At 43.0% G+C, this 24,935-nt stretch overlaps 1 protein-coding gene across 1 annotated transcript in view; it reads right to left on the bottom strand.

Annotated features, from left to right (window-relative positions):
• Nucleotides 1–2,127: 2,127 nt before the first annotated feature.
• COL4A1 (collagen type IV alpha 1 chain) overlaps nucleotides 2,128–24,935 on the bottom strand; it is a 154,255-nt gene continuing 131,447 nt past the window's right edge. The window contains exons 38-52 of the mRNA XM_066380565.1: nucleotides 24,467–24,593; nucleotides 24,292–24,372; nucleotides 23,679–23,777; nucleotides 22,526–22,576; nucleotides 21,138–21,323; nucleotides 20,370–20,503; nucleotides 18,537–18,609; nucleotides 17,636–17,707; nucleotides 16,304–16,432; nucleotides 14,642–14,740; nucleotides 13,510–13,722; nucleotides 11,470–11,647; nucleotides 6,998–7,112; nucleotides 5,599–5,771; nucleotides 2,128–3,295 (exon numbers count right to left, since the gene is read on the bottom strand). Of these exons, the coding sequence (XP_066236662.1) occupies nucleotides 3,214–3,295; nucleotides 5,599–5,771; nucleotides 6,998–7,112; nucleotides 11,470–11,647; nucleotides 13,510–13,722; nucleotides 14,642–14,740; nucleotides 16,304–16,432; nucleotides 17,636–17,707; nucleotides 18,537–18,609; nucleotides 20,370–20,503; nucleotides 21,138–21,323; nucleotides 22,526–22,576; nucleotides 23,679–23,777; nucleotides 24,292–24,372; nucleotides 24,467–24,593 (1,812 nt within the window). The 3' untranslated portion in view covers nucleotides 2,128–3,213. The remainder of the gene's footprint in view (nucleotides 3,296–5,598; nucleotides 5,772–6,997; nucleotides 7,113–11,469; nucleotides 11,648–13,509; nucleotides 13,723–14,641; nucleotides 14,741–16,303; nucleotides 16,433–17,635; nucleotides 17,708–18,536; nucleotides 18,610–20,369; nucleotides 20,504–21,137; nucleotides 21,324–22,525; nucleotides 22,577–23,678; nucleotides 23,778–24,291; nucleotides 24,373–24,466; nucleotides 24,594–24,935) is intronic.

The following is a 24,935-nucleotide window of genomic DNA, read 5'->3' as shown; positions in this document are numbered from 1 at the left end:
CTGACTCTGTCTCTGCCACAAATAAATAAATAAATAAATAAATAAATAAATAAATAAAAAAAATAAATAAAAAAAAAAAAAAGATGTTCAATATCATTAACCATTAGAGAAACACAAATTAAAACCATGGTTAAATGGCACTGCATACTAATTAGAACAACTAAAAAAATAATAAATACTGACAATGCCACACATTGCAGAGCAAGTGGAGCTTTCATCCATTGTTGCTAGAAACGTAAAATGGTGCAGCCACTCTGGAAACTAGTTTGGCAGTTTCTTTTTGTATTAAATATACACTTACCATATGACCCAGCCGTTCCAGTCCTGAGTGTTTACCGCTTACCGCAAAGGGAAAAAACAAACAAAACTTATGCTTACATAAAAACCTGAACATGAGTGTTTAATTCCCTATTCATAATCACCCAAAACCGAAAACTACCCAAAGTGCTTCAACAGGTGAATAGATAAGTGAAGTATGGTACATCTATAAAGTGTAATTCCACTCCGCAATAAAAAGGAATAAATTATTGATACATACAAAAGCTCAGATAAATGTCAAATGCATTATTCTCAGTGAAAGAAGATAATCTCGAAAGGTTACACACTCTATTATTATATTCTTGAGACAAATCTGTAGTGATGGGGAAACACTCGGCAGTTGGTTGCCAGGGTGGGGGCAGGTATGTCTGTTACTACATAGCAAGAGCTTGAGGGGATTTTTTGGTGTGAGGTAAGTCTTCTGTGTGCTGATTTTGATTACATGAACCTATACATATATTGTAATTCATAGAACTGTACATCAAAATAAGTCAATGTTACTGTAGGATATTTTAAAACATAAAACATATAAACTGCTTTTAAAATAAAAGATATAAAATGTACAGAAGCTGAATGTTGAGAGTCAAGGTATGATACTATCTTCTTTGTGCTTTCTTATGTAGGCCAAACTGTGTATAATATTCAATAATAACTTATGATAAATCAGTTTTACACATAAAAATAAAATACTCTAAAATGGCTACAATACAAAAGTGTTTAATAGTTCTCAGTAACTTCAGCAGACACTAAGTCTAATGACTTTAGTTTTTTTCTCTCCTACTCAATGCTATTATATATATGATATCAAAGAAAGCAAACAATCCCTTTTCATCAGTTTTATCAACGATGGGAGGGAGGTGACCGAAACTAGACCTTGACTAATAACTCCTGCTTGTACTGTGGTGCTATCCTTGTAGTTTATCCCATTTCATCCTCACTGCAACTCTATTGGGTACAAAAATCAAGAACATATCAATAGAGTTTTTTCCTGAACATGTAGCATTGCGCTACATGGATCATATTTTGATCAAGTGTAAACTAAAGCTTAGCTCACCAGAGAAAAAGAAATTTGCAGTCTTATTTCTTTTCTACTGTAAGTAAGACTTAGATTCCAACCCCCTGCCTCAAATGTGTCTATTGTATAACTATAATCTCAGTTCTAACCCCTAATAGAACCACTTTCAATGGTTGAATATGTATGTTATTAATCTGTTTATCTTGCAACTATCCAGTTATTAAAAAGTGGCAAACCCTTGGTATTTATACAATGAATGGAGAGATGGATGAATGGATATTGGCTACCTGGGTGGACAGGTGAAAGGGGAGGGGGAAAAGAGGGAGGGAGGGAAGGAGAACGGGTGGGGGGAAGAAGACCATTTTTCTTCCTTTGTAGTAATTCCTGTAAATTACACCCACCGTGAGACTCATGTTCGGAAGAACTGCAAATTAAATATGGTCTGACATATGCAAAACTTGCAAATTTATTAGTGGCTTGTGAGGTAACTTTTAATGTTTCTGTGGCAATACTAGCAACAAATTAATAAAAGCTTAATTTTTATACAAATAGTTTTATTACAAATTTGAAATTTTAAGAAATACACATTTAAAGAAATTACATAAAAGGCCTTAGTAGTCTTAAAAACGTTTTTGGAGACTTTTAGTGAAATGTCATTTCAGGCATAGTGGTCCAATTCTGCTGTCCTGCAATCCATTCGTTCCCCTGCTGAAGTCTGAACACAGCTCCTGAAAAGCCAGGGAAGCCGCCTGAAGGTGCTTACATGTAAAAATACTGATATTTTGATTCAACAGAGCTGTTTTTCACACCAGGCTGCAGAATGAGGAATACTAATGAAATGAAGGCCTTTTAAGGTTGTTGCTTTTGAAGTCAAGTCATTCAGTCTGTGATTATGTTTAAAACCCTGAATATATTTAATACAGAATAAAAACAATAAGCTCAAAGTACATGTTTCACTATCATAGACACCATATTCATGAACCTGGGTTTGGTTTTGGCAATACAGAAATTTTTGGTTTGGAGGTGAACAATGAGAGTTGGTGTTTCACATTCAATACCCTGGTGTTTAAAAAATCTATGTTAAAAGGACAACACAGTCTTTTAAAGGAAGAAACTATGTAAGCTTTATTTTAACAGTGGAACTGAAACTAAAACCTTGACCTGCCTAACTGCTGACATCTATATAAATTACTAAAATATATATATATATTTAATTTCTGCCTACTTTTGGACCATCTTTATTCCACAGGATATTCGTGATCTCTGCACAAGCAGCTGCATAGTACCACACATAGCAGAAAGACCTCAATTTATACTTGGGGGTTGGAAGACATGGCCACTGAGCCCGTAATTCCATTTGGAAGTTTGAAACACTGTTTTCACATGACTATTATTTGTACAGACCAAGGGACCTGAATTTTGAAACAGCTAGACAGTGACATAAACAAACATTTCATCGGGGGGGAGGGGATGAAAATGGATCTATTATCATACAAGAATGAAAACGGGCGTTCAAACAGTATGGAAGGCCCCGCACACCTCCTAGCACCCTTTGGTTTTCTGATGCGAGTTCTCATGTCACACATCAGTGCACTGGATTGTAGAACAGACTTATATTTTTATTTCATCAAAAGTGCCATTTGGTATGTCACTAGTGACAGCTTATCGATGTCTTTGTTTCTCCTTCAGCAAGTAGAGGCCAACGAAGCAGGGTAGGTTAGTTACGCAGATTCCTATAAGGCACTTTACGGTTTTCTTACTGGACAGTGAGGTACACAGGATATATTTCTAGGGTTCGTTGCTGTTAAAAAAAAAAAAAGAGGAAGGGGAAGAGGAGGGAGTAGCACCATGTTGTGATGTTAGCTAAGAGCTGGGCTTCATTATGTTCTTCTCATACAGACTTGGCAGCGACTGACATGCGTGCGCAGCTCCCCAGCCTTCAAGGTGGACGGCGTGGGCTTCCTAAAAGGCAGCACAGAAAACCACCAGCCATCACTTCACTGCTTGTCAAAAAAGGCATAAAGTTCCTTAGCCCTCCCATCTGCTTGTAGATCACCAAGGGGTCAGACAGGGATGGGTGTCAACCCCGTGACACACAACCAAATTTATTCAGCCTGACTCCAAAGGGGCACCGTGCTGGGGGCATCACATGGCCCTCCTAACTCACGGAGCACGGAATGATGCAAGGATCACCTGCATTCCCGATCCCCAGGCCCTGAGGTTCGTGTCGTACCCAGGAGCACATGGAAAGTGAAGGCACAGCTACAGTCACCCCACCTCGGCTTAGCTCCAAAGTCTCAAGTGCTCCCTACCATGCAGCTCTGCCCCCTTGAACTAGTGTTTAACTCTGTCTTCTCAACTAGATTACAGACTCCTCCAGGGGTAGAAGATGACGATCTTCTCTGCAATACTTCCCACACAGTAAGTCAGGGGTCCCCAAACTACGGCCCGCGGGCCACATGCAGCCCCCTGAGGCCATTTATCCAGCCCCCACCGCACTTCCGGAAGGGGCACCTCTTTCATTGGTGGTCAGTGAGAGGAGCGTAGTTCCCATTGAAATACTGGTCAGTTTGTTGATTTAAATTTACTTGTTCTTTATTTTAAATGTTATATTTGTTCCCGTTTTGTTTTTTTACTTTAAAATAAGATATGTGCAGTGTGCATAGGGATTTGTTCATAGTTTTTTTATAGTCCAGCCCTCCAATGGTCTGAGGGACAGTGAACTGGCCCCCTGTGTAAAAAGTTTGGGGACTCCTGCAGTAAGTGCTCATTCAATATTTGTAGAATTGATATAATGAGCAACAAATCTGGAAAACTTAATAAGACCTTAAAATATTTCTTTAACTTTAGAAGGTTTTATATATCGGTGGTCTGATTGACAGCCAAAAAGAGGGAGGACATTTAGTATTCCAAATGCTCCTTTGATCCTAAAAAGTCTACCGTATTTTGACTAGATGAAAGAAAAGACTGAACTAAAATTGACAAATAATCAAATTCTATGAAAATCAAAGGTGTCAGATATACTGCTCACAAAAATTAGGGGATATTTGATCAGTTCATATTCATTTTGAAATATCCCCTAATTTTTGTGAGAAGTATAATAAGAATACTTTGCCCTAAAATTAAGGCTGCTTATTTAATAGCAACCTTTGGAAAAAATCATAGTGACCCCACATATACCTAATTTTGTTAAGAATGCATTTTAGTTCATTGTACCAGGATACTGATTCAAAAAATAACCCCCATTTTTACTTATTTACCCTAACACAAAGCTCCAGGAGCGGATACATGCATGAGGGGCCCATTACAGCAGTTTATGGTTAAATTTAACCGGTACAGTTGACATCAAGTTTCCAGTTGCCTAAAAAGTCTCACACAAGCTACCAATTAAGCACCTGGTAATTTTGTGATGCTTAAAAGAATTATGAGTGGCAACTGCATTGCTTCACCTTTTATGATCTATAAGCTACAAAGAGAAGGTGTCAAAGCTCAGGTCCACAAAATTCTCTCCAAAAGACAGAAAGGCTTATCTCCAGGGGTGAGAAGCATTACCTGTGGGGATGGACAGTAACTGTTCTGGTTCCACTGACCTCCCACAGCTGCTCAACAGGGGCTGCAACTGGTACTAAATAAAGGCCTGAGGACCCATTATGTGCTCCTGTCCACGAGGGACCAGGCTGAGCTCCAAATTAACTTCAACAAGGCCGGCAGCCTCTTGGGACAGTCATTTGAAAAGCGAAATTTTGGAAAAAGAAAGGTCTTCCCTTTCCATTTCTACTGCCTCTGTACTAAAATTTATTTTTATTTGCACATTTCTAAAAAACCAAGTTGTGTTAAGTCATTCAGAACTCACACAACACATTAAATTCAGCCTTATACACGCAAGGCAAACGGATGCCACTTGCTCTCCTCTCACTGGGTGTTAAAGATATATTTTAAAATGCTCTTTGAAGATTTCAAGTGCTTTAATTATATTTTACTGGATTCACCTAGAAACGTGAAGATAACCTTTGTCCATTCACGGTTCTTCAGTCAATGGAAGAACTTAGCCCATCATCTAAGCTCTGCCTTTGAAAATTGTCTCGCTTATCTGCCCATATAGAACAGAATCAAATATTCATTACTACACATGGAAGAAGCATGCCTAATTATTGCTTTATAATGATCTTTGAGACTGCGCTGGAAGGTATGTGGGTCACAAATGATTAAAATGAAAAGACACAAAGGGGGTGAGGATCCTACGAGAGAGGGTCATTCCGACTTACTTGAACATCTCACTTCTCTCTATAGTGGCGAGCCAAAAGCTGTAAGCGTTTGCATAGTAATTACAAGTCCCACGGCCGTGGCACTCGATGAATGGCGCGCTTCTAAACTCTTCCAGACAGGACCCGGGGGATGCAAGGGCTTGGCCAGAACCTTCCGCACCGGCGCTGGTGTGCTGTGGAACAAACGGACCATGTGTCAGCAACTCCCACTCACAGTCAGCAGAGGGCGTCACTGCTCCCAGGGAGGAGCCAGAGTGCTCCCTCCCAAAAAGCCTGCTCTCTTCCTCGTGCAGCCACCACATGACTCACCTGTGCCCACACTGCTCATAGCCTGCAGGCCCACCCCTGCTGCGCAGCTGGGCACGGCAGTCCTCCACACCACGCCAGAAATCAGTCAACCACTCCTTCCCAAATGGATGACCAGGCCAGCTTCATTATAATTTACAGAAATACTGTTCTCGCTATGTCATATTTTTTAGAAAAACTGAAACCTCTTCCAACTTAGGACACGAGACAACAGCCAAAATGTTCAGATGATGTTATAACTAACTGACGTGAAATCAGACTTTCTAAATGGAATTGTGTGGGTTAATCAAAATCCTGTATTTGCTAGATTAGGCGCTACATATCCTTTTGTAAGGTGAAGAAAAATCATCTATTTTCTTTTAAAGAAAGAAAATTTAACAAGAGAAAGAGAGAAACGAATAACTCCTAGTACAGTTGTTAAATTGCACGTGGGTCTAATGGCTTGCAATGGTGATGCGGAACATATTGGTGCAGGGTCATTTACCGGGAGCTACGCTAGTATAACCTCATCTTACAGTTTCAGAGCATTCACATACTCAATCAATACTTTAGATTGAGGTAATAAAATAGAAACTACAATAGGACCTCAAACAGGTACTGTGTTTCTTGTTTTAACTGTTCTTTTCAGGGGAAGGGAACATCCTGGGCGGCTGGGTGACAGGATCGCAGTCTGCTCCCACGTGAAGGGTGTGGGCGGCCACGCTCCGGGACGGGAGCCCGGACGCAGCGTGTTGTTAGCCAGCGTCCTGCTGCTGTCGTCCGCACTCAAGCTTCCGCTTAAGGCTTCGTGTATTCTAGCAACTTGTACCTCCCATTCGCACACTTCTCTTCCACCTCATCCCAGGAAATGTCTTCATGTCCTCCCTGCTACCTAGTCCCAGAGCAGCCATTCCCAAGGAAAGAGGGGGACTCGGCTAGGCACTGGAAGCACCGTGGTCCCCAGCGGAGCAGGCCAGGCTCCTGGGGATCCGATGGAAGACAGGCCTAAGCAACGTGATCCACAGAACTGGACGGGCGGTGGCATCGGAGAGAGGAGGCGGCGTGTTAGTGGGTGGCTTCTCCAGGGAAATATGGAGTTTCCCAAAATGCTTACCATCACAAAGGAATAGCCAATCCAGAGCGAGGACCAGCCGTTGGGGCATGGCGGGATCTGAATGGTCTGGCTGTGCACCGCCATCACCATGGCTGGCGCCTCACACACCGCACACCTGCAAGGGACCCGAACACAGACACTCAGCACGAAGCCTTTGCTTGTTCATTCTTTTTAAGTTTCTTCTGATTTTTAAATTATAATTATTATTGCTTATTCATTATTTTTCCCATTATTTGCCGTCAGTCTCTTTACTCAGTCTTTCTGATTCAATTACATGTTTATCAGATGAATAACGTGCCCACTGCCTTGACTCCAACTCGGGTTTAGGGCCTTCTCATTGGTTTTATAAGCTTGTCTCCATACTAAAATATTAAATTTTTTTTTCTGTATTTTTCTGAAGCTGGAAACGGAGAGAGACAGTCAGACAGACTCCCGCATGCGCCCGACCGGGATCCACCCGGCACGCCCACCAGGGGGCGACGCTCTGCCCACCAGGGGGCGATGCTCTGCCCCTCCCGGGCGTCGCTCTGTTGCGACCAGAGCCACTCTAGTGCCTGGGGCAGAGGCCAAGGAGCCATCCCCAGCGCCCGGGCCATCTTTGCTCCAGTGGAGCCTCGGATGTGGCTGCGGGAGGGGAAGAGAGAGACAGAGAGGAAGGAGTGGGGGCGGGGTGGAGAAGCAGATGGGCGCTTCTCCTGTGTGCCCTGGCCGGGAATCGAACCCGGGACTTCTGCATGCCAGGGCTAAAATATTAAATTTAAAATACATCAAACACCTGTGATTTAACTGTCTACTTTATCAAAGGGAGAAAATGGGAAGGCCAAGTTATAACAGTGGCCATCTCCCAGAGGCGCTAGGGCTACAGGTAACTTCTGTTTTCTCTTTTGTGTTTCCTGTTTTTTTTTCAGTAATGAGCATGTATTTCAGCAAACACAATTAATGCTTGGTGAAATCCCAGTGCTACCACTTCCAGAATGCAGCAGTTTGTTTTTAGCTAGGGATCCTCTAGATATAAGAAATACATTTAGTGACTTAGAATAGTCAAGACAAATAATGCACCTGAGGCTGGGTGTCCACATGAACCCCCTTCAGGAGACTTGTTCCCAACCCTGAGCCAACAGACCAACGATGAGACCCTGCCCTGGGCCAGGGCTGTCATTGGGCTCACTGAATCTAGAGCTAAGTGCCAAAGATCCTCCTCAGGACAGATACTTCCCAAACCAGGCTGCCTCACAAGCAGCTGCCCAAGAATAAATTAAAACAACCCACAGTGTTCTGACTCAGACCCGCTCAACTAAGGGAACCCTTTGATGATGAGATCATGTTTTGTAAAAAAAAAAAAAAAAAAAATTAAACACCAGGAGGAAAATAATGATATTCAAGTCACAAAATGAACAGAGTGTTAATGCTGATAAATGACTATAAATGGTGTTAATAATTACACCTAGTTATGCTGGGACATTTGCATGAAAATGGATGAGGAGTGGGAAGAGGGCCTAAATTAGTCATTCGATCTTCCATGGACTTGGGTGTGTGTGTGTGGTGTGTGCAATTTTCTATTTTCTTCACACAAATGCAGATGAATTAAAAGGCTCGGCTGAACGACAGCTACTGAAATTGGCCTTAGACATCTGCCACCATCTGCCTGCCAGGCACGAAAACCAGAAGTACAGCATGAACGAGAGCCTCTCTCGGGCTAGGGGGGTTCAAGTGGCTGCAGAGGGGGTCCTGCCCCCGTCAGATGGGCGATTAGGAAACAGAACTACCGAGTTAATGAGATGTACTGTCTCTTAAAATTCATAGTCTAAGTCCCCATATAATTTATGAAGAAAATGAGGTCACAGTTAGTGGTGGCAAAGGCAGAACGAGATCTCTGTTCTTGCTTTCAAACCAGTGGACTTTCTACTACAACAGTTAAACAATCTGCAGTTTTATGATGATTCCTGCCTTTAAAAAGCCAGATATTACTTAGAAGCCCTTAGAAAAAACAGGCAAGTCCTGAGAAGTCACTGGGAACCTAACTAAGTTGAGTAACCATGGAAACCTGCTTCAGAAGAGACCAGGAGAAATGGGCAGCGTTGATACAAAAAGGACATGTGCGATAGATACGGCTTAAGGAGTAGAAAGAAGGCTTAGAGGATGTCACTTGTAAGACCCCTCCACACTGAGTTTTTATGGTCAGTTAATAGAAAGACATAAAAAGCCTGAAATATGCAGTGCTAGGATTTAAAACAACTCATGCTTACAGAACCAGAGGTTTCTTACTAAAATTAATGGGTTCACAGAGAAAAGCACATTTAAGACACAGGGCTTCTTAAGTCCCATTTTTGGAATATTCCAAATGCATGCGGGAGCCCCTGTGTTCTCCACCAAATCAAGATCAAATTTTCATTTTATCAAAAAGGTAAGTACAGAAAACAAAAATATATATTCTCTACCTGTTGTCCATGGGAAGCTAAACAAAAACACAAAGGTAGTTAGTTTTCCTTCTCACACATTCAGCATGGTTCTGGGCAAGAAAAGTCTCAAAACACAACAGTCAACAGGCCCTCCTTGACATTTGTAAAGTATCGTCTGTGTTTTGCAAAGTGCCACTCTGGAAGAGTAATGCACGATTTTTCCCATTTAAGGTTCATAAAATAAGTTTTCTTATAGTTGGAAAGAAAAGTCAAAGGAAGTTGTTTGGAGAGATTTTAATGTTAGGTGATCAAAAACCTATGCTTTTCCTGTCTGTTAGGCACCTCCCAGCCTTTCTGTTCCAGGGCCCTACATGGTACAGTTTCTCTTAATAAGACTGCGGTCTGCCAGGCCCTGCCTTCCCACACGCTGGAGCCACAGACACCATAACTGGGCAGTCTTCCCCTAGACAGACAGTGATCAAGTGACTGATGGCCACAATACTGCTGGACCCACGCAGGGGCTCCTGAGGCTGTTCCCTTGCCCCTCTGACTGCAGGACCCTTCTTAGCCAGTTCTGCATCTTTCTTGGTATTCAACAGCTGCTTAATGCTTTAAAGGGAATACAGAAAAGCTTAAGTTATTTCTTTCCCTCATTTTCCTAAGGCAAACTTGTCTTGTCTTATTCTTTTCAACCTTTATTATCTTAGTGTGTAAAAGTAAAATTATAGGATAGCTTATTAGTCAAATAAATTTATTCATTTGCCACTTTTCTATTACTTCTGAGTAAAGCTACAGAGCCAGCTTTTAATTAGAAGGTAAAAGGCAAAGATAGGACAATCATGTATTTTTCAGTCATAATAATTTCAATTTCCCATGTTTTTTCCTCCCAGGCAGATTCTTGGGGATCTGAAAGGCACTCCAGATATTAATTAGTATGGAAAGCACTTAATTTGGGAGGCCACTCAGTCAAACACGTGCATTCACAGTGCATACAATATCATCCAAGACAGTAAAAGTTGGTGGAGGTGGGGAATATGAGACAAATATGAATACGTATGTATTCTGACGTATATAATAAATCCGTGCAATCTGTTTATGTGTCAGGCACAGATGTACAGCACGTCAGTGGTATCACCATTTCCTGAGGACCACTGCACACCCATATTTGAGCTCCTGCACTAGGCGCCGCAGAACTATCCACTTAAAAATGGACATGATAAATTTAAAGTTATGTGTATTTTACTACCATTAAAAATAGTTAATTTTTTTTTAATTTCATGAGGGTGGGGGTAATTCAGGGGGAAAAAATGTCTTCAGAGGCTCCTTAAGGAGATAATTATTTAAGGGAAAAAAGTTGGAGACACTGTCCTAATGTTTGCTGAGAACCCGAGTGACACTGCTTCGCTCACAGGAAGGACCTTCCCTGCACTGAGTCACACGGCAGAGTACCATTCCAACACTGGGCATTATCTCATGGTGGCTCTGGACTACGACTTTTTTTTGTATTTTTTTACTATTTTTTTCTGAAGCAAGAAGCAGGGAGGCAGAGAGATAGACTCCCACATGCGCTCGACCGGGAGCCACCCAGCATGCCCACTAGGGGGTGATGTTCTGCCCATCTGGGGCATTGCTCCATTGCTACCGGAGCCATTCAAGTGCCTGAGGCAGAGGCCATAGAGCCATCCTCTGCGCCCGGGCCAACTTTGCTCCAATGGAGCCTTGGCTGCGGGAGGGGAAGAGAGAGAGAGAAAGGAGAGGGGGAAGGGTGGAGAAGCAGATGGGTGCTTCTCCTGTGTGCCCTGGCTGGGATTCGAACCCAGAACTTCCACTGAGCCAGGCCAATACTCTACCACTGAGCAAACCAGATAGGGCCTAAGATTTTTAAAGAGGATAACTAATTTTTATATCAAATATTTTTATGGCAGATTTTTATTACACACTTTGAATATCACAACTAATAAACTGAATGGCAATGCAGTGAATGTTTGGGGGGAAATACAAAAAATTCTATCTAGACAACAAGCAATTTTTCTTATTCAATTACATATCAGCTCTTACAAACACCCAACTTACTTGCTAATAAATGGTCTGATATTGTCCCCGGCGATGGGTGCCATAGACATTGGCATGGGCTCTGGAGTGGACAACCAGTAGGAATAATCATTCCGGGAGGCGAAGTTGCAGACATTGTTGATATTGCAGAACAGGAAGGGCATCGTACTGAACTTCCGCAGGCAGCTTCCAGCTGTGCCTGGAGGCGCAGGGGGAGATGACAACATGAAGTATTTGCTTTTCAAATTCATTGTCTACTTCTGCCTAAATGGATTTGAGCTGGCTAATAATGAAAGATATACTGCTCACAAAAATTAGGGGATATTTCAAAATGAATATGAAGTGATAAAATGTCACCTAATTTTTGTAAACAGTGTATATTCAACCTAGTGATTAAAATGAGAATAAAAATGGTTTTACATTATAAATAGAAAAAAATAAATATACTAAACAGACTAGTATGATTGTAAATAAGCATTTACTTAAATGTAAAATAATTAAGACACAAGAGAAACTATAAAGAACTATGTACAGCAGGTTGTTTGAATTCTAGAAGGTATTTTTATGTGTGTGTGTGTGTGTGTGTGTGTGTGTGTGTCAGAGACAGAGAGAGAAACGAAGAGAAGGACAAATAAGGACAAATAGGAAAGGAGAGAGATGAGAAGCATCAATTCTTTGTTGTGGCTCCTTAGTCTCCTCAGTTGTTCATTCATTGCTTTCTCATATGTGCCTTGACCAGGGGGCTACAGCAGAGTAAGTAACCCCTTGCTCAAGCCAGTGACCTTGGGTACAAGCCAGCAAACTTTGGGCTCAAGCCAGCGACCATGGGATCATGTTCACAATCCCCCCCTCAAGCCAGCAACCCCTCGCTCAAGCTGCTGAGCTGCGCTCAAGGCTGGATGAGCTGGTGCTCAAGGCTGGATGAGCTGGCGCTCAAGTCAGATGAGCCAGCGCTCAAGCCAGCAACTTTGGGGTTTCAAACCTGGGTCCTCTGTGTCCCAGTCCGATGCTCTATTCACTGTGCCACCAACTGGTCAGGCAATTCTAGAAAGTATTTAACATGGGGTTCCTTGTAGAATGGATAGGAACACAGTGGCCAGTGTCTGTAACAATAGTTTTGCCAAAAACTCAGAGATGCTCTTAACATAGCTGTTGGTCTGCAAGCTCAGTAAGAGTTAGAGATGTCTAAGGCTAAAAAATAATCTGGAGGATATCTGGTGGAGGATATCTGGTGGAGGATATCTGGAGGGGACTAAGGAAATGACGACAGACATGAGCTTTCTGCTGATCTAAACTAATAGAAAGGACACAGCTCAGAATATGCAGAAAAATTTTTGACAGAATAACATGGGATTTTTTTTTTTAAAAAGAACCACAGTAAAGCTGCTCTATTTTGAAATGTCAATGCAAACTTTCAAGTGTGTATTTGAGAAATCTTGATCCTACTTGATAATTTGAAGAAGAGATTAAAAGCTTGATTTAAAAATTTTTCAACCTGACCAGGTGGTGGCGCAGTGAATAGAGCGTTGGACTGGGATGCTGAGGACCCAGGTTCAAGACCCCGAGGTCGCCAGCTTGAGCACAGGCTTATCTGGTTTGAGCAAAAGCTCACCAGCTTGGACCCAAGGTCGCTGGCTCGAGCAAGGGGTTACTCGGTCTGCTGAAGGCCAACAATCAAGGCACATATGAGAAAGCAATCAATGAACAACTAAGGTGTCGCAATGCAAAACGAAAAACTGATGATTGATGCTTCTCATCTCTCTTCGTTCCTGTCTGTCTGTCCTTGTCTATCCCTCTCTCTGACTCTCTCTCTCTGTAAAAAAAAAAAAATTTCAAAGATTCAGCCTTTATAATTTCTTAGTTTCCCATTAGTAACACAGGAGCTGTTAAATTGCTGGATCATTTGGCAAGGATGAAGGAAAATAGGGCTCAGCCCTCTTGTCATGAACTAAGTCTTCATGGCACCCTGAACTACAGGACCAGAACTGAATACAGCACTACACCACTGACACACTTGACAAATCTGTATTGGATGAATCCACATGTTTGTAAATGTCTCACCTAAGTCCTGTCCATGGGCCCTTTCATTGCCTTGCACATACAGCAAAGAGTATCCATGGTAAAGAATTTTGGTCCCAGGAGGACACTGTGGATCATCTGTTGTTTGACTGTGCCTGGTCACAAGGAAGCCATGATCAACAGATGGCGTGCCTGGGGGACCCATTGCTCCTGGCAACCCGTCAGGGCCTGGTGGTCCTGGAAACCCTCGTGGACCTGGAAGAGAGAAGAGAAATTGCTTTCCCTGGTCACAGACAAGTTCCTCTGAAAGGCTTCAATCAAATACAACAACCCACCTTCTTGCTGTCTTAGCTTTTCCTTTGTACTTACCACCTTGAGATGTTTTATAAGCAAAGCAGATGCTCAAAAAATTTAGTGCAATGAATAAATGAAATATGAGAAAAAAAATATATGAATAAATGGAATAAATGACATGATTCCATGCATATAATGCCTATAGCTTTTGGGGCTCCTCTAAGAAAGAATTATTATAGAATTATTAAAACAACCTCCTTTTAAAATGGCTTCCCTTCCATATTGGCCCAAAGCCTGTGCATGGAAACAGGGCAGTGAGAAAGCTCCATGCAGTGGGTCCTTTCATCCCCTGGGGACTCTGCTGCCCGTGAAGCTGTTCACACACCTTCTGCTGGGCTCTGCCCCTTGTTGTTACTCGATGCCCAAACCCTTTAGCATCTTGGTCATCATGGGATATATTTGAGTTCCCGCTTCCTAGGGAAGCAGACCAACCTTACCCCATGGAAGACAGTGGCCTTTTGGCCAACATTGGCATTATCATCTGCTTTTCCTAGTCCACTGCTAAAATGGAATTTCTGTAGCTGCAACCTGCTTCCCTCATAGGAAACCACACAGGACCAGCACTATTGGCCTTCTCTCAACAACATCTGGAAAACACTGTGCTTTGATCAACGTCTGTCTCCCTACCAAGAAAAAATGATGACAACCCGTTAGCTCTTCTATAGGATGCGATTTCTTCTAAGAAACAGACTTCTTTGGAAGTCTTTCAGATAACATCTTCAACTCCATTTTTGCAGGCTTCCACATGCCTGGGACTCCTGCTTCTAACCGAAAGATACAGGTAGAGGATAATAAGGTGGGGAGGCTGCCGCAAACATACCAGGAGGTCCAAAGGGCCCGGTCTCTCCTTTCTGGCCAGGGGCACCATCAAACCCGGGAATACCGGGTGGTCCAGGTATGCCCGCAGATCCCGTCACACCTAAAGGAAGAGAAAAAGAATTTGTGATCCGGTCCTAGAGAGCAGTAGGCTGTATCTTTTTCTTCCCTTTTGAAATGTCCTCTTTAGCTTTCTGAAAGGCAAGCATAAGGCCTCTGACTGCAGATAAAAGTTTTCCCAGAGACGCATGACTGCTTCCTGCAAAGCCTTGTACACATTTCACCGGGGCGACTGGCAAATTGACATTTGAATGGGTGGGCAGTTCACCATCGCATTCAGAGTTGTCCCTGGCTTCTTGCTGTCACTGTTATTGTTTGGCAGATTGTTTCAGAAAAGGCGGGTTATGTGGTGAGGAGGGAGCCATCTGACACATTTTCATTTGTTCAAGTGTTTCCCCCTTGGCCATATTCCAGCATCTCAAATAATTTTTAGGTAACAATATATTGACAGTGGATAACTTTTTCTTTTCACATATACAGTTTAATCTTAGGTAGTTTAAACTTGGCTTTTCTTGTATGTTACCTTTCAATTCTAAAAGTTTTCATTTTCCTTTATTTTTTACTCACCCCTTACCCACAGCTCTTAGAACAGGAAGTGTTTAGCCCAAAGGAGCAGAAAGATTCTAGATGAGGATGTCTGGGAACAATGGAAATTAGCACTGTCCTTGCCAGTTGGGTAGAGTCTGGACGAGCTGCGAGAGCACCAGTTCTATTTCAGATTCCTGCTTCTCGCCACCCCTTATCTCCTAGTTGGGAAAGATGATGTAGCTCCGTTCATCCATGTTTTTCTAAGTGATCATAGATGTATTAGACTGTATGTTCCTTACTAGTCCTGTATTTTGTTCTGGCTTTTTAGGTCCACTCAAAACCTTTATTTGGTTTTGATATATAAGGTCTACCGGAAAGTTCTGTCCATTTTTGGAATAAAACAAAATACAAATTTTTCTTACCGTCAATAAACTTTATTAAATAATATAACTGCCATTATTATTAATGATTTCTTGCCAGCGTGAGGGCAATCTGTATATCCCATTTTTGAAAAATGTTTTATCTTTTGATGCGAAAAATTGAACCAGTGCTTGTTTGATATCTTCTTCATTTTTGAATTTTTTGCCCTTCAAAAAATTTTGTAAGGACAAAAACAAGTGATAGTTGGAGGGTGCTAAGTCCGGGGAATATGGTGGATGCGACAGACATGCTTCTGTAGCATTTCTTCCTTGTTGAAATTCGTAAAAATTACAGTGGCGTAAATGAACCTTATCAGTAGCCACAGGTACAGTATCGCTTCACACATAAGACTAACGTGAATCAACTTTGTTTTAGTTAATTTGCTACGTCAGTATGTATACATTAAGTGATAAAAATAGAGAGGCACACATGTGCCAAATAAACGTGCTTACATGTCGGAACTTGTTATGATAGAAACAGACAGAACTTTCCAGTAGACCTTATACATTAAAGAAAGGTAAGAAAATCATACACAAATAGGTATTTATGTAGTCATGACCCAGCAGAGACTTTGATTTTAGACACTGAGTGAAGAGGAAATCCCACCCCATTCCCTCCTGACCTCCCACTCCTTCCCTACAAGGCTGGTTGTTCTTACCTTGCTGTCCTTTGGGGCCTGGAGGTCCCTGAAGCCCTTTCATACCAGTGGGACCCTCAGGACCAGGGAGCCCTGGCTCTCCTTTGATGACATGATAAGGACCTGGGGGTCCAGGGGGGCCTGGAAGACCTGTGGGAACCAGGGATGCCACTGATCAATTTCACTGTCACCATACAGGGAAGAAATAGATTCAAAAGGCGAGTCCAAGATGAACCCCAATCCAAACAGAATATTTCTCAGATGTAAAATTGTTACCAAAAACACAAGTCGTCAGGTCCTCAGGAGTCATACATGTGTCTGCACATCTTTATTTCACTTAAAATCCTGAGTCCTCGGGATAGGACCAGACACTGGGATCCTCAATGCAAACTGCCACTCGGTTCCGGACTCCTGATGACTACCATCAGCCCTCACGTGAACAACGCCAGCGGGCGAAGCTCATTCTCTCCTACGCATCTCTCCTGTGGCTTGGATACCTCCCACATTTGCAGTTAGAAACATTTTTTCACACTTATCTGAAACCTGCCTCACAGTACATGATAACCACTGGTCTTAATTTTTAATGATGAATAAACTTAATCCTGCTGCATGGCAGGTCTTGAAATATGTGCAATAATATAGAGTTTGCTGAGGACTCTGCAATCTGCCTCAACTTCCCTTCTTTAGCCAAACATCCCTAATTCTCTCACCCCTTCTGCGTACGTTTCCTCATTTCTTTTCTTTCCTAACAGTACACTTCTCATTGCATTCCAGTTGCTAGTTTTCTCCCTTGAAACACAAGAGTAAAAATGTAAACACAGCTCTGAGAAATGAGGTCTGACTTGCAGAGACTACAATGGGATGCATACTGTACTTAAACTATTAAACTACTTCCAAAATTATTCCTGTGCTTTTTGGCGACACTGCTCATTGTCGCCTCCTAGTGGTGGAAAAACTATGGAAGACCCTTTCCTATGAAGAACTTACTATCTAACCAGAATTTACTCAGCTTTTTTGTGCATGATTGATGTTAAGTTGTTGATTTCAAGCCTCACTTTCAGAGCCTGTGAGATTTTGTGAATCTTGAATCTATCATACCCTCTCTAGTGGATTGACCTGAGTCAGAGATTTAACAAACTTGACTTTGAAGGAAAGCCACTGATAAAAAAAAACATCTACCAATGAGCCAAATACAGCAATCGTGACAAGTTACCAAATAATTTGGTTGATTAACTATTTTCTAATGATCTTTGAGTCTTTTCACTTAGGTAAAACAAAACACCCCGTGAGTTCAACAGCTTTCCTATTTCCTCAAATCCCTAAGGCACCTTCGAATACAACACATTCTCTTACCTTTAGCTCCAGGGAAACCTTGGTCTCCATGGTCTCCTTTAACTCCCTGAAGACCAGGGAGACCTTTCTGACCTGGAAGAAAGCAGAAGATTGTCTTTGTACAGAATTTCAAAAGATATACAAGTATGTGTGTGCATGCACAGACATGTCTACATGTACACACATGTGTTCATACATACATCTGTGTGTATTTATATACATATGCATATACATGTGTGGCTTATACATGTGTGGCTATATATGTACACATATACACACATATATACCTGCATATAGATACACACACACAGACTGAAAAATTTCCAATTTAGGCTTATGGGAGAAAAGAACATTACTTCTGGTCAGCTATATGAAACTTTTGATGAAATGCTTCTTTCTAGAATTTGAAAGTCACATTTCCAAACATGAAACAAACTGTAAAATGGTCACAGCCAGTGAAAGGGCACATGATGCTGTTTTTGGTTACAATCTGGTTCACACTTGTCCCCAAATAGACCACAAAATACATGCAAGCTGGAAACTTGTTTTTACTCACCTTTCATTCATATGTATCTGATTCACCAAAATCACAGTGCCTGAAAGCTGGCAGGCACCCCCTACATGTTGCTTAATACATTAATAAATCAGCGAGTGACCAAAATCCATGACTTCTTATTGATATGCAAATAACGAAGATGCAAATAATCCATTGATTCTTACTAAGAAAATTAGAATGTCTTTATATAGCCATTTATAGGATTATACAAATTGGGCTGCCACCCAGAAATAGCATTTTTAATTCAAAGAGAACAAGACTTGTTCTATAATTATACTGGTTCTATCAATATTAAAGTGCCAGTGGTTAAGAAGCTCTGGTAATAGGTAAACGTGTCTTTAAGAGGCATCACCTTCACTGTCCTACCTTGAAAACCTGGGACTCCTGGAGGTCCTCTCTCACCCTTAGAACCTGTGATTCCTGGAGAGCCACCAATCCCCTAGACACACAAAGAAAACATCAGTCGGGAATTATTCAGATGAACAATAAGTCTCTCAACTAAGTGCTCATCAGGAAGCTGGGACAGCCCATCAATGTTCTGCAAAGTATCTGCAGATACATGGCGTCTTATGTTGTAGTTCTTGAATGATGTAAAAAGCATGATAAAACCCCTATTTGTGTCTAAACTAGGTAATTGAATCAATTTGCCTCCTCTTATTGTCCACCTATGTGGTAAGTTCCCAGGTCAGGCGAAAGTCTTACATTTTGTTGTCTCCATCCCATGACCAGAGCAAGAACTCCCTAAACATCTGTCATGGCAACATATCAATCTCCCAACACCAAACTACCCTTCAGGAAACTTCCCTTTAGCATTCAGGCGTAGTGATTTTTCTTTAGGATTAGCTTCAAATCTTATCTGAAAAAGGATTTTAAATATGGAAAGAAGATAAAAACACTAGAGAAGGATATTTTGTATCATATTCATGTATTTTAAAAATATTATCTCATGTTCTAGCTAACTCAATACTGTTGTACTTTTTCTAGTTCCTTTCTAGACATGTAAAAAATTGTATAGTTTCTTACAACTGCTTGTTTCTTTTCTTTACCTTATTTTAAAAGATGTCATAACCAAAATAACAATCACAAGTATATCCAGGTGACCCCTGAACAATGCAGGGGTTGGTGTGCCTATCCCCTGTGCAGTGGAAAATTTGTGTATAACTTTTGACTCCACCAAAACTTAACGATAGTCCTCCCTCAGTATCCAAGGGACATTGGTGCCACGACCCACTGTGGATACCAGAATCTGAGGGTGTTCAAGTTCCTTAGATAAAACAATATAGTAGAACAAGGCGTACTGTCAGCCCTCTGTATCTGTAAATTCCTAACTACGAATCAAAATTACTGTATTCAGTGTTTGCAAAACCTGGGGGCACGGGGTTCGCTGGCCGGTTGGCTCAGTGGTAGAGTGTCGGCCTGGCGTGCAGGAGTCCCAGGTTCGATTCCCAGCCAGGGCACACAGGAGAAGCACCCATCTGCTTCTCCACCCCTCCCCCTCTCCTTCCTCTCTGTCTCTCTCTTCCCCTCCCGCAGCCAAGGCTCCATTGGAGCAAAGATGGCCGGGCGCTGGGGATGGCTCCTTGGCCTCTGCCCCAGGCGCTAGAGTGGCTCTGGTCGCGGCAGAGCGACGCCCCAAGATGGGCAGAGCGTCGCCCCCTGGTGGGCATGCTGGGTGGATCCCGGTCGGGCGCATGCGGGAGTCTGTCTGACTGCCTCCCCATTTCCAGCTTCGGAAAAATACAAAAAAAAAAAAAAAAAATCCACATATAAGTGGGCCTGCATCATTCAAACTCATGTTGTTCGAGGGTCAACTATATATAGGTATATATGTGCATGTGTGTGTATTTATACAGATATGCATATAAACAAAGGTATAGAGAGAGACAGCTGCTAGGAATGGACAGTATACTTCTACGTTACTAAGGTTTGCTTTTTCTATCAAGTTTGTAAGTAGATTTTAAAACCCATACATTGAACTGATTTCAGTAAGTATAACATTTCCTTTTACTAGTAATTGTAAAATTAGATTGTAAAAGACGTTTACTAGTTGTCTCCTGTGGTGTCAAAATGGCTGCTGACAGAGAAGAGAGAAGGAACTGGTTCAGACAGAATGTGGGAGTGTGACACATGTACACACACACACGCGCATATTGTTTTGTGATCCTTTTCCGAAACCAGACCTACAAATGGACAACTTACAGGCATGCCTTGGAATCCTTGGTCTCCCTTGGGCCCCGGAGAACCAGGAGCCCCCGGCCAGCCTGGGTTTCCTCTGTCACCTTTCAGCCCATCAAGCCCAGGGAGCCCTGGAGGCCCCATTGGTCCCGGAGGCCCTAATGGGACACACAAAAGTCACACATTTGAGGTTAGAGGGTGATTTTATGTATGCCATTGGCCTGTGGTTGTCATCACTGCCACCCAACTGTTCCTAACGGTATACAACAACACTACACCCCGTAACACTCAACTGTCCCCAATTATATACAGCAACAACGAATCAAGCTGCGTGAGCTCTGAAGAAATCAAGGCAGATTTGAAAGGAAGACTCTGATCTGCTCAAGGGGCAGGAAATGTTGATATAAAACTGACGCCTCGATGACCCAGTGCCCTGTGCTGCGGTGCTCACAGCCCGGTCACCTTGGCTATGATGGAGAGAAAGGCCAGAATGCTGCCTGCTTTAAAACACCCACCATCAGAGGCGTTTGCGCTCCAGTCCTTTTCAACAGTGTTTTTACTCCACTCTCCCTAATTACTCTCCCTAAACTTTTTGACAGAAAAGACACAAGAAAAGCACTGACCCAACATAGACCAAAATACAAAAAAAAAAAGCCCAATGTCTTAAGCAATTTCAAGTTGTAATAAATGCTGCAAACTTCTAAATAAAACTCAGTTGAAGAATTTACGTATTTAGATCCCTTACAGACTGTGTGTGTTCGCCCGGTTCTGGTCCTGGTTAGACGCCCTCACCTGGCAGGCCGGGCTGTCCCTGCGGTCCCCGGTCTCCTTTGGGCCCCTCCACGGGGCGGCCTGGAGCTCCCGGCAGGCCCGGCTGTCCCTGGGGCCCCGGAGAACCCGGGAAACCTTGCTCTCCTTTGGATCCAGGAATTCCTGGGCTTCCAGCTAGACCTGGGAAACCCACGTCACCCTTTGAACCTAAATAATAAAAGCAGATTGAGATCGTGAGAAAAGCAAGAAAAAAGAGAAACCCCAGTAGACCAACTAAGAGGCAGGGGTTTCCAGAAGACACCAGGAGGAAAATTGGAGCTGGGAGCCCTTTTCTCTCCTTTTTTATTAAATAACACTCCCACCGTGGCCAATCTAAAGAAGAGTAAGCTTAGGTCCTGGCTGGTTGGCTCAGCAATAGAGCATCGGCCCGGCATGTGGAAGTCCTGGGTTCGATTCCTGGCCCGGGCACACAGGAGAAGCGCCCATCTGCTTCTCCACCCTTCCCCCTCCCCTTCCCCTCTATCTCTCTCTTCCCCTCCTGCAGCCAAGGCTCCATTGGAGCAAAGTTGGCCCAGGCACTGAGGACGGCTCCATGGCCTCTGCCTCAGGCACTAGAATGGCTCTGATTGCAGCAGAGCAACACCCCAGATGGGCTGAGCATCGCACCCTGGTGGGCTTGCTGGATGGATCCCATGTGGAAGTCTGTCTGACTGCCTCCCTGCTTCTAACTTCAGAAAAATACAAAAAAAAAAAAAAAAAGGAGTAAGCTTAGGATACAAGAGCCTGTCATTCTTAGCTCTTACTTTTAAAGGAATTGTTCTACAGCAGGCATTTGAGGATATGCATTGATAAGCCTGCAAGCAACAGTATTGCTAAAATTAAAGGCATGCTCCACCAATAGGCAAATGGATAAGCAAAAGGCGTTATATACGCACCACACTACAGCACTCCGCAGAGGGAAAAATGGTAATATTTTCATGGGTATATACATATACCAAGACATTAAATCACACACTTTAACTAGGCGCAGGTTATTGTATGTCAATGGTAATAAAACTGTTTTAAAAGTTTCTTTTAAGTGAGAGTTTTTAGGGGAAAAAAACTGCATATTTCATTTTATAGATATTACCCAGAACTTGCCAATAAAATACAAAAATTCTAGAATTATTTCAAGGTAGTTAGGAAAAAATAAAAAGAGAAGGAGATCGTGTCATCACCTAGAATGATCACAGAGCCCCTCCTTCTGATTCTCCCCCGGCTGTGTCACCAGGCAAGGACTCCAGACACAACGCGCTGCATGTCAAACAGACTGTCCCCCACCCAGTATCTACAAACTGTTCACCCGTTCCGCAGGGACCGTGTGCACCACTGGTGGGTGGAAAAGAATAAACACCTTCAGCCAATGTTACCTTTGTCTCCTTTGGACCCTGGAAACCCTGGGAATCCTCTTCCGGGTACACCTGTAAGAGGAGGGTGAGAAGCAGGGTTCATCTTCCCTGAAACGGCTGATCAGCAGGTATAGTACAAAGCCATACCAACTCTTTGTACCAACACCCTGCTCCATTTGCAGAGCACAGATATTAAGTTCATTGCACCTTGGGAGAAAATAATATTCCTAGAGTTGTCCTAAGATATCTGATTGGAGATATATATATATATATATATATATATATAAAATAATTTAGCTCTCTTTTCCTAAGTACCTTTGAGATCAGAACTATTATAGCATTTAGCAGAAATAATCTGCACAAATGAGAATTTACTTCCTACTACTGTCTGGAGAATCACAAATTGGCTTTTTCTCAGATAACTGTCCAACTAACAGCCATTCTCAGGGGGTCTAGGACAGCCAGAGATGTCTGAAGCACAAACAGGGGAGTCCACAAATTTGAGGAAAGGGCTCAAGGGAAGATTAAAATGGAGGGAAGAAGGTGTGGAGGCTTTTTTTTTTAAGAATTATTTTTATAGGAACATGAATGTATGTAACATACACACAAGGTGTGCAGAATGGAAAAACGAGCTTAAAAGAGAGGCTGACACTAACAGCTGTAAAGCCCCGGGGATGCTCCTTCCCGGTGGGATTTTCTTCCTTCCACGCCCACTGGCCCGGGGTGACCTCTTGCCACATGTATGTGATTGTCATCCTCAGAACATTTCTGCCCAAGTTGCATCCCCCCCATGGGTGACAGGAGTAGATTCAGGAAATAGTAACAATTCCCAGGACCATCTCTCTGAGGAGGGAATCGCCAGGCAGAGACGGCAGTGGTCTGGGCTTTGAATGTGCGTCTCTTTCATCAGCCACAGAGTGCTCTCGCAGTTTCAAGGGTAGAGCTCCATAAGTATCTGTGAAATAAATAAATGAACACCCCCCTCCCCCCTTTCTCCTTTTCTCATCCAACATTGCTCCGCTTGTCCACACTGGGGTTTAAATAGCCATCAGAACAAATGGCATAGGTGCCATTTCGTACCCAGCTCCGGACACTTAGCATAGTCTGTAAGTCTCTGGCAGAGGTTTACTCCAGAGATCGGTCCCATCTGAAAGGGAATGGAAGCCGGACGTACCTGGTTCGCCCTTGTCTCCCGCCGACCCTGGAATTCCATCATTGCCGGGTTCCCCTTTCTGGCCGGCTGGGCCCGATGTGCCAGGCTTCCCAGGAAGACCTCAGAGAGAAAGGTCGTGTCAGTCAGGCATGAGACCTCTAGCAGCAACCTGGTCTGCATGAAAAGTGCTACATTTCCAAGCACATTTGTGTCTTCAGGTTTACTCCTGACATCCCTCCATGCTGCTCACAACACCCCTGCTCCCCGATCCCAAATGATGGTGAGAGTAGAGAAAAAGTACATCAAATCCTCATGCCCACCAATGCAAAACTTCTTCTAGAACCAATTGGAACTAACTATAAAACCAATTTGGAGACTTTGACTCTAGTTCCTAACCGGTGGCCAGACTTTGAAAAGGCCAGAAGGACCCCTAGGCTCAGCTTGTTTACATGAAAAGTGAGAGGGTGGGCCCAGCTGGCTTCTGGTCATCCTGAGGTCACCCAGTGACATCCTGGGACCACAACTTGCCATTTGGGAGGGTAACTCCCTGGAAGCTTTGCTGTCACATCTCCTCAGGCATCGCCGTGGCCTCTTTCCCATGAACCCAGTCCATGTTCTAAAAAGTAGTCTCTACCTTGTTCTCCTTTGACGCCAGGAATGCCATCCAATCCCGGGAGGCCTTTGTCACCTTTTTCTCCAGGCAACCCAGGGCTTCCTAAAGGAAAAAGAATACCAGAATGCCCATGACTTTGAGTTTTTCTTTGTCGTCTTTGAACCCCAAGCTCCGGGGAAGGTTCCACCGCACCTACCTGGATAGCCAACGCTTCCTGGTGATCCTTTGGGCCCCGGAGAGCCGGGCATGCCTGGGAGCCCGCTGCTTCCTTTTTCTCCCTTCTCTCCAGGACTTCCTGGGAAGCCTGCTGTCCCTTGATCTCCCTGTGAGTAGAAACCGGGCCCATTAATCTTCTATCTGCCCCTGAACATGTGTCTGGAGATGCTTTCTGGATAATCCTATACATTTTGGTACAATAAAGACTGCACTGCAGGGTTCATTCCTAGCTTTATAACCAAAGAATCAAAGTCCACATCTGAAAATAGGGAAAACTAGAAACCCGGACCAAAAGAGCCAACTGTCTGTTTCTACTTCTCATCTTCCCCTTCACCCCCCTCCCCTCTGTCCTCCAGTGACAGCTTTTTGCCCTAGCCTCTCAACAAGTTTCCAGATTTTTCCTTGGGCCAGAGTCATGAATAGAAGTGGAAAGGAGAGGCAACTTATAA

The sequence above is a fragment of the Saccopteryx leptura genome, chromosome 4 (genome assembly GCF_036850995.1).
Source record: "Saccopteryx leptura isolate mSacLep1 chromosome 4, mSacLep1_pri_phased_curated, whole genome shotgun sequence".
Lineage (NCBI taxonomy): Eukaryota > Metazoa > Chordata > Mammalia > Chiroptera > Emballonuridae > Saccopteryx > Saccopteryx leptura.
This window is presented reverse-complemented; position numbering and strand designations above follow the sequence as displayed.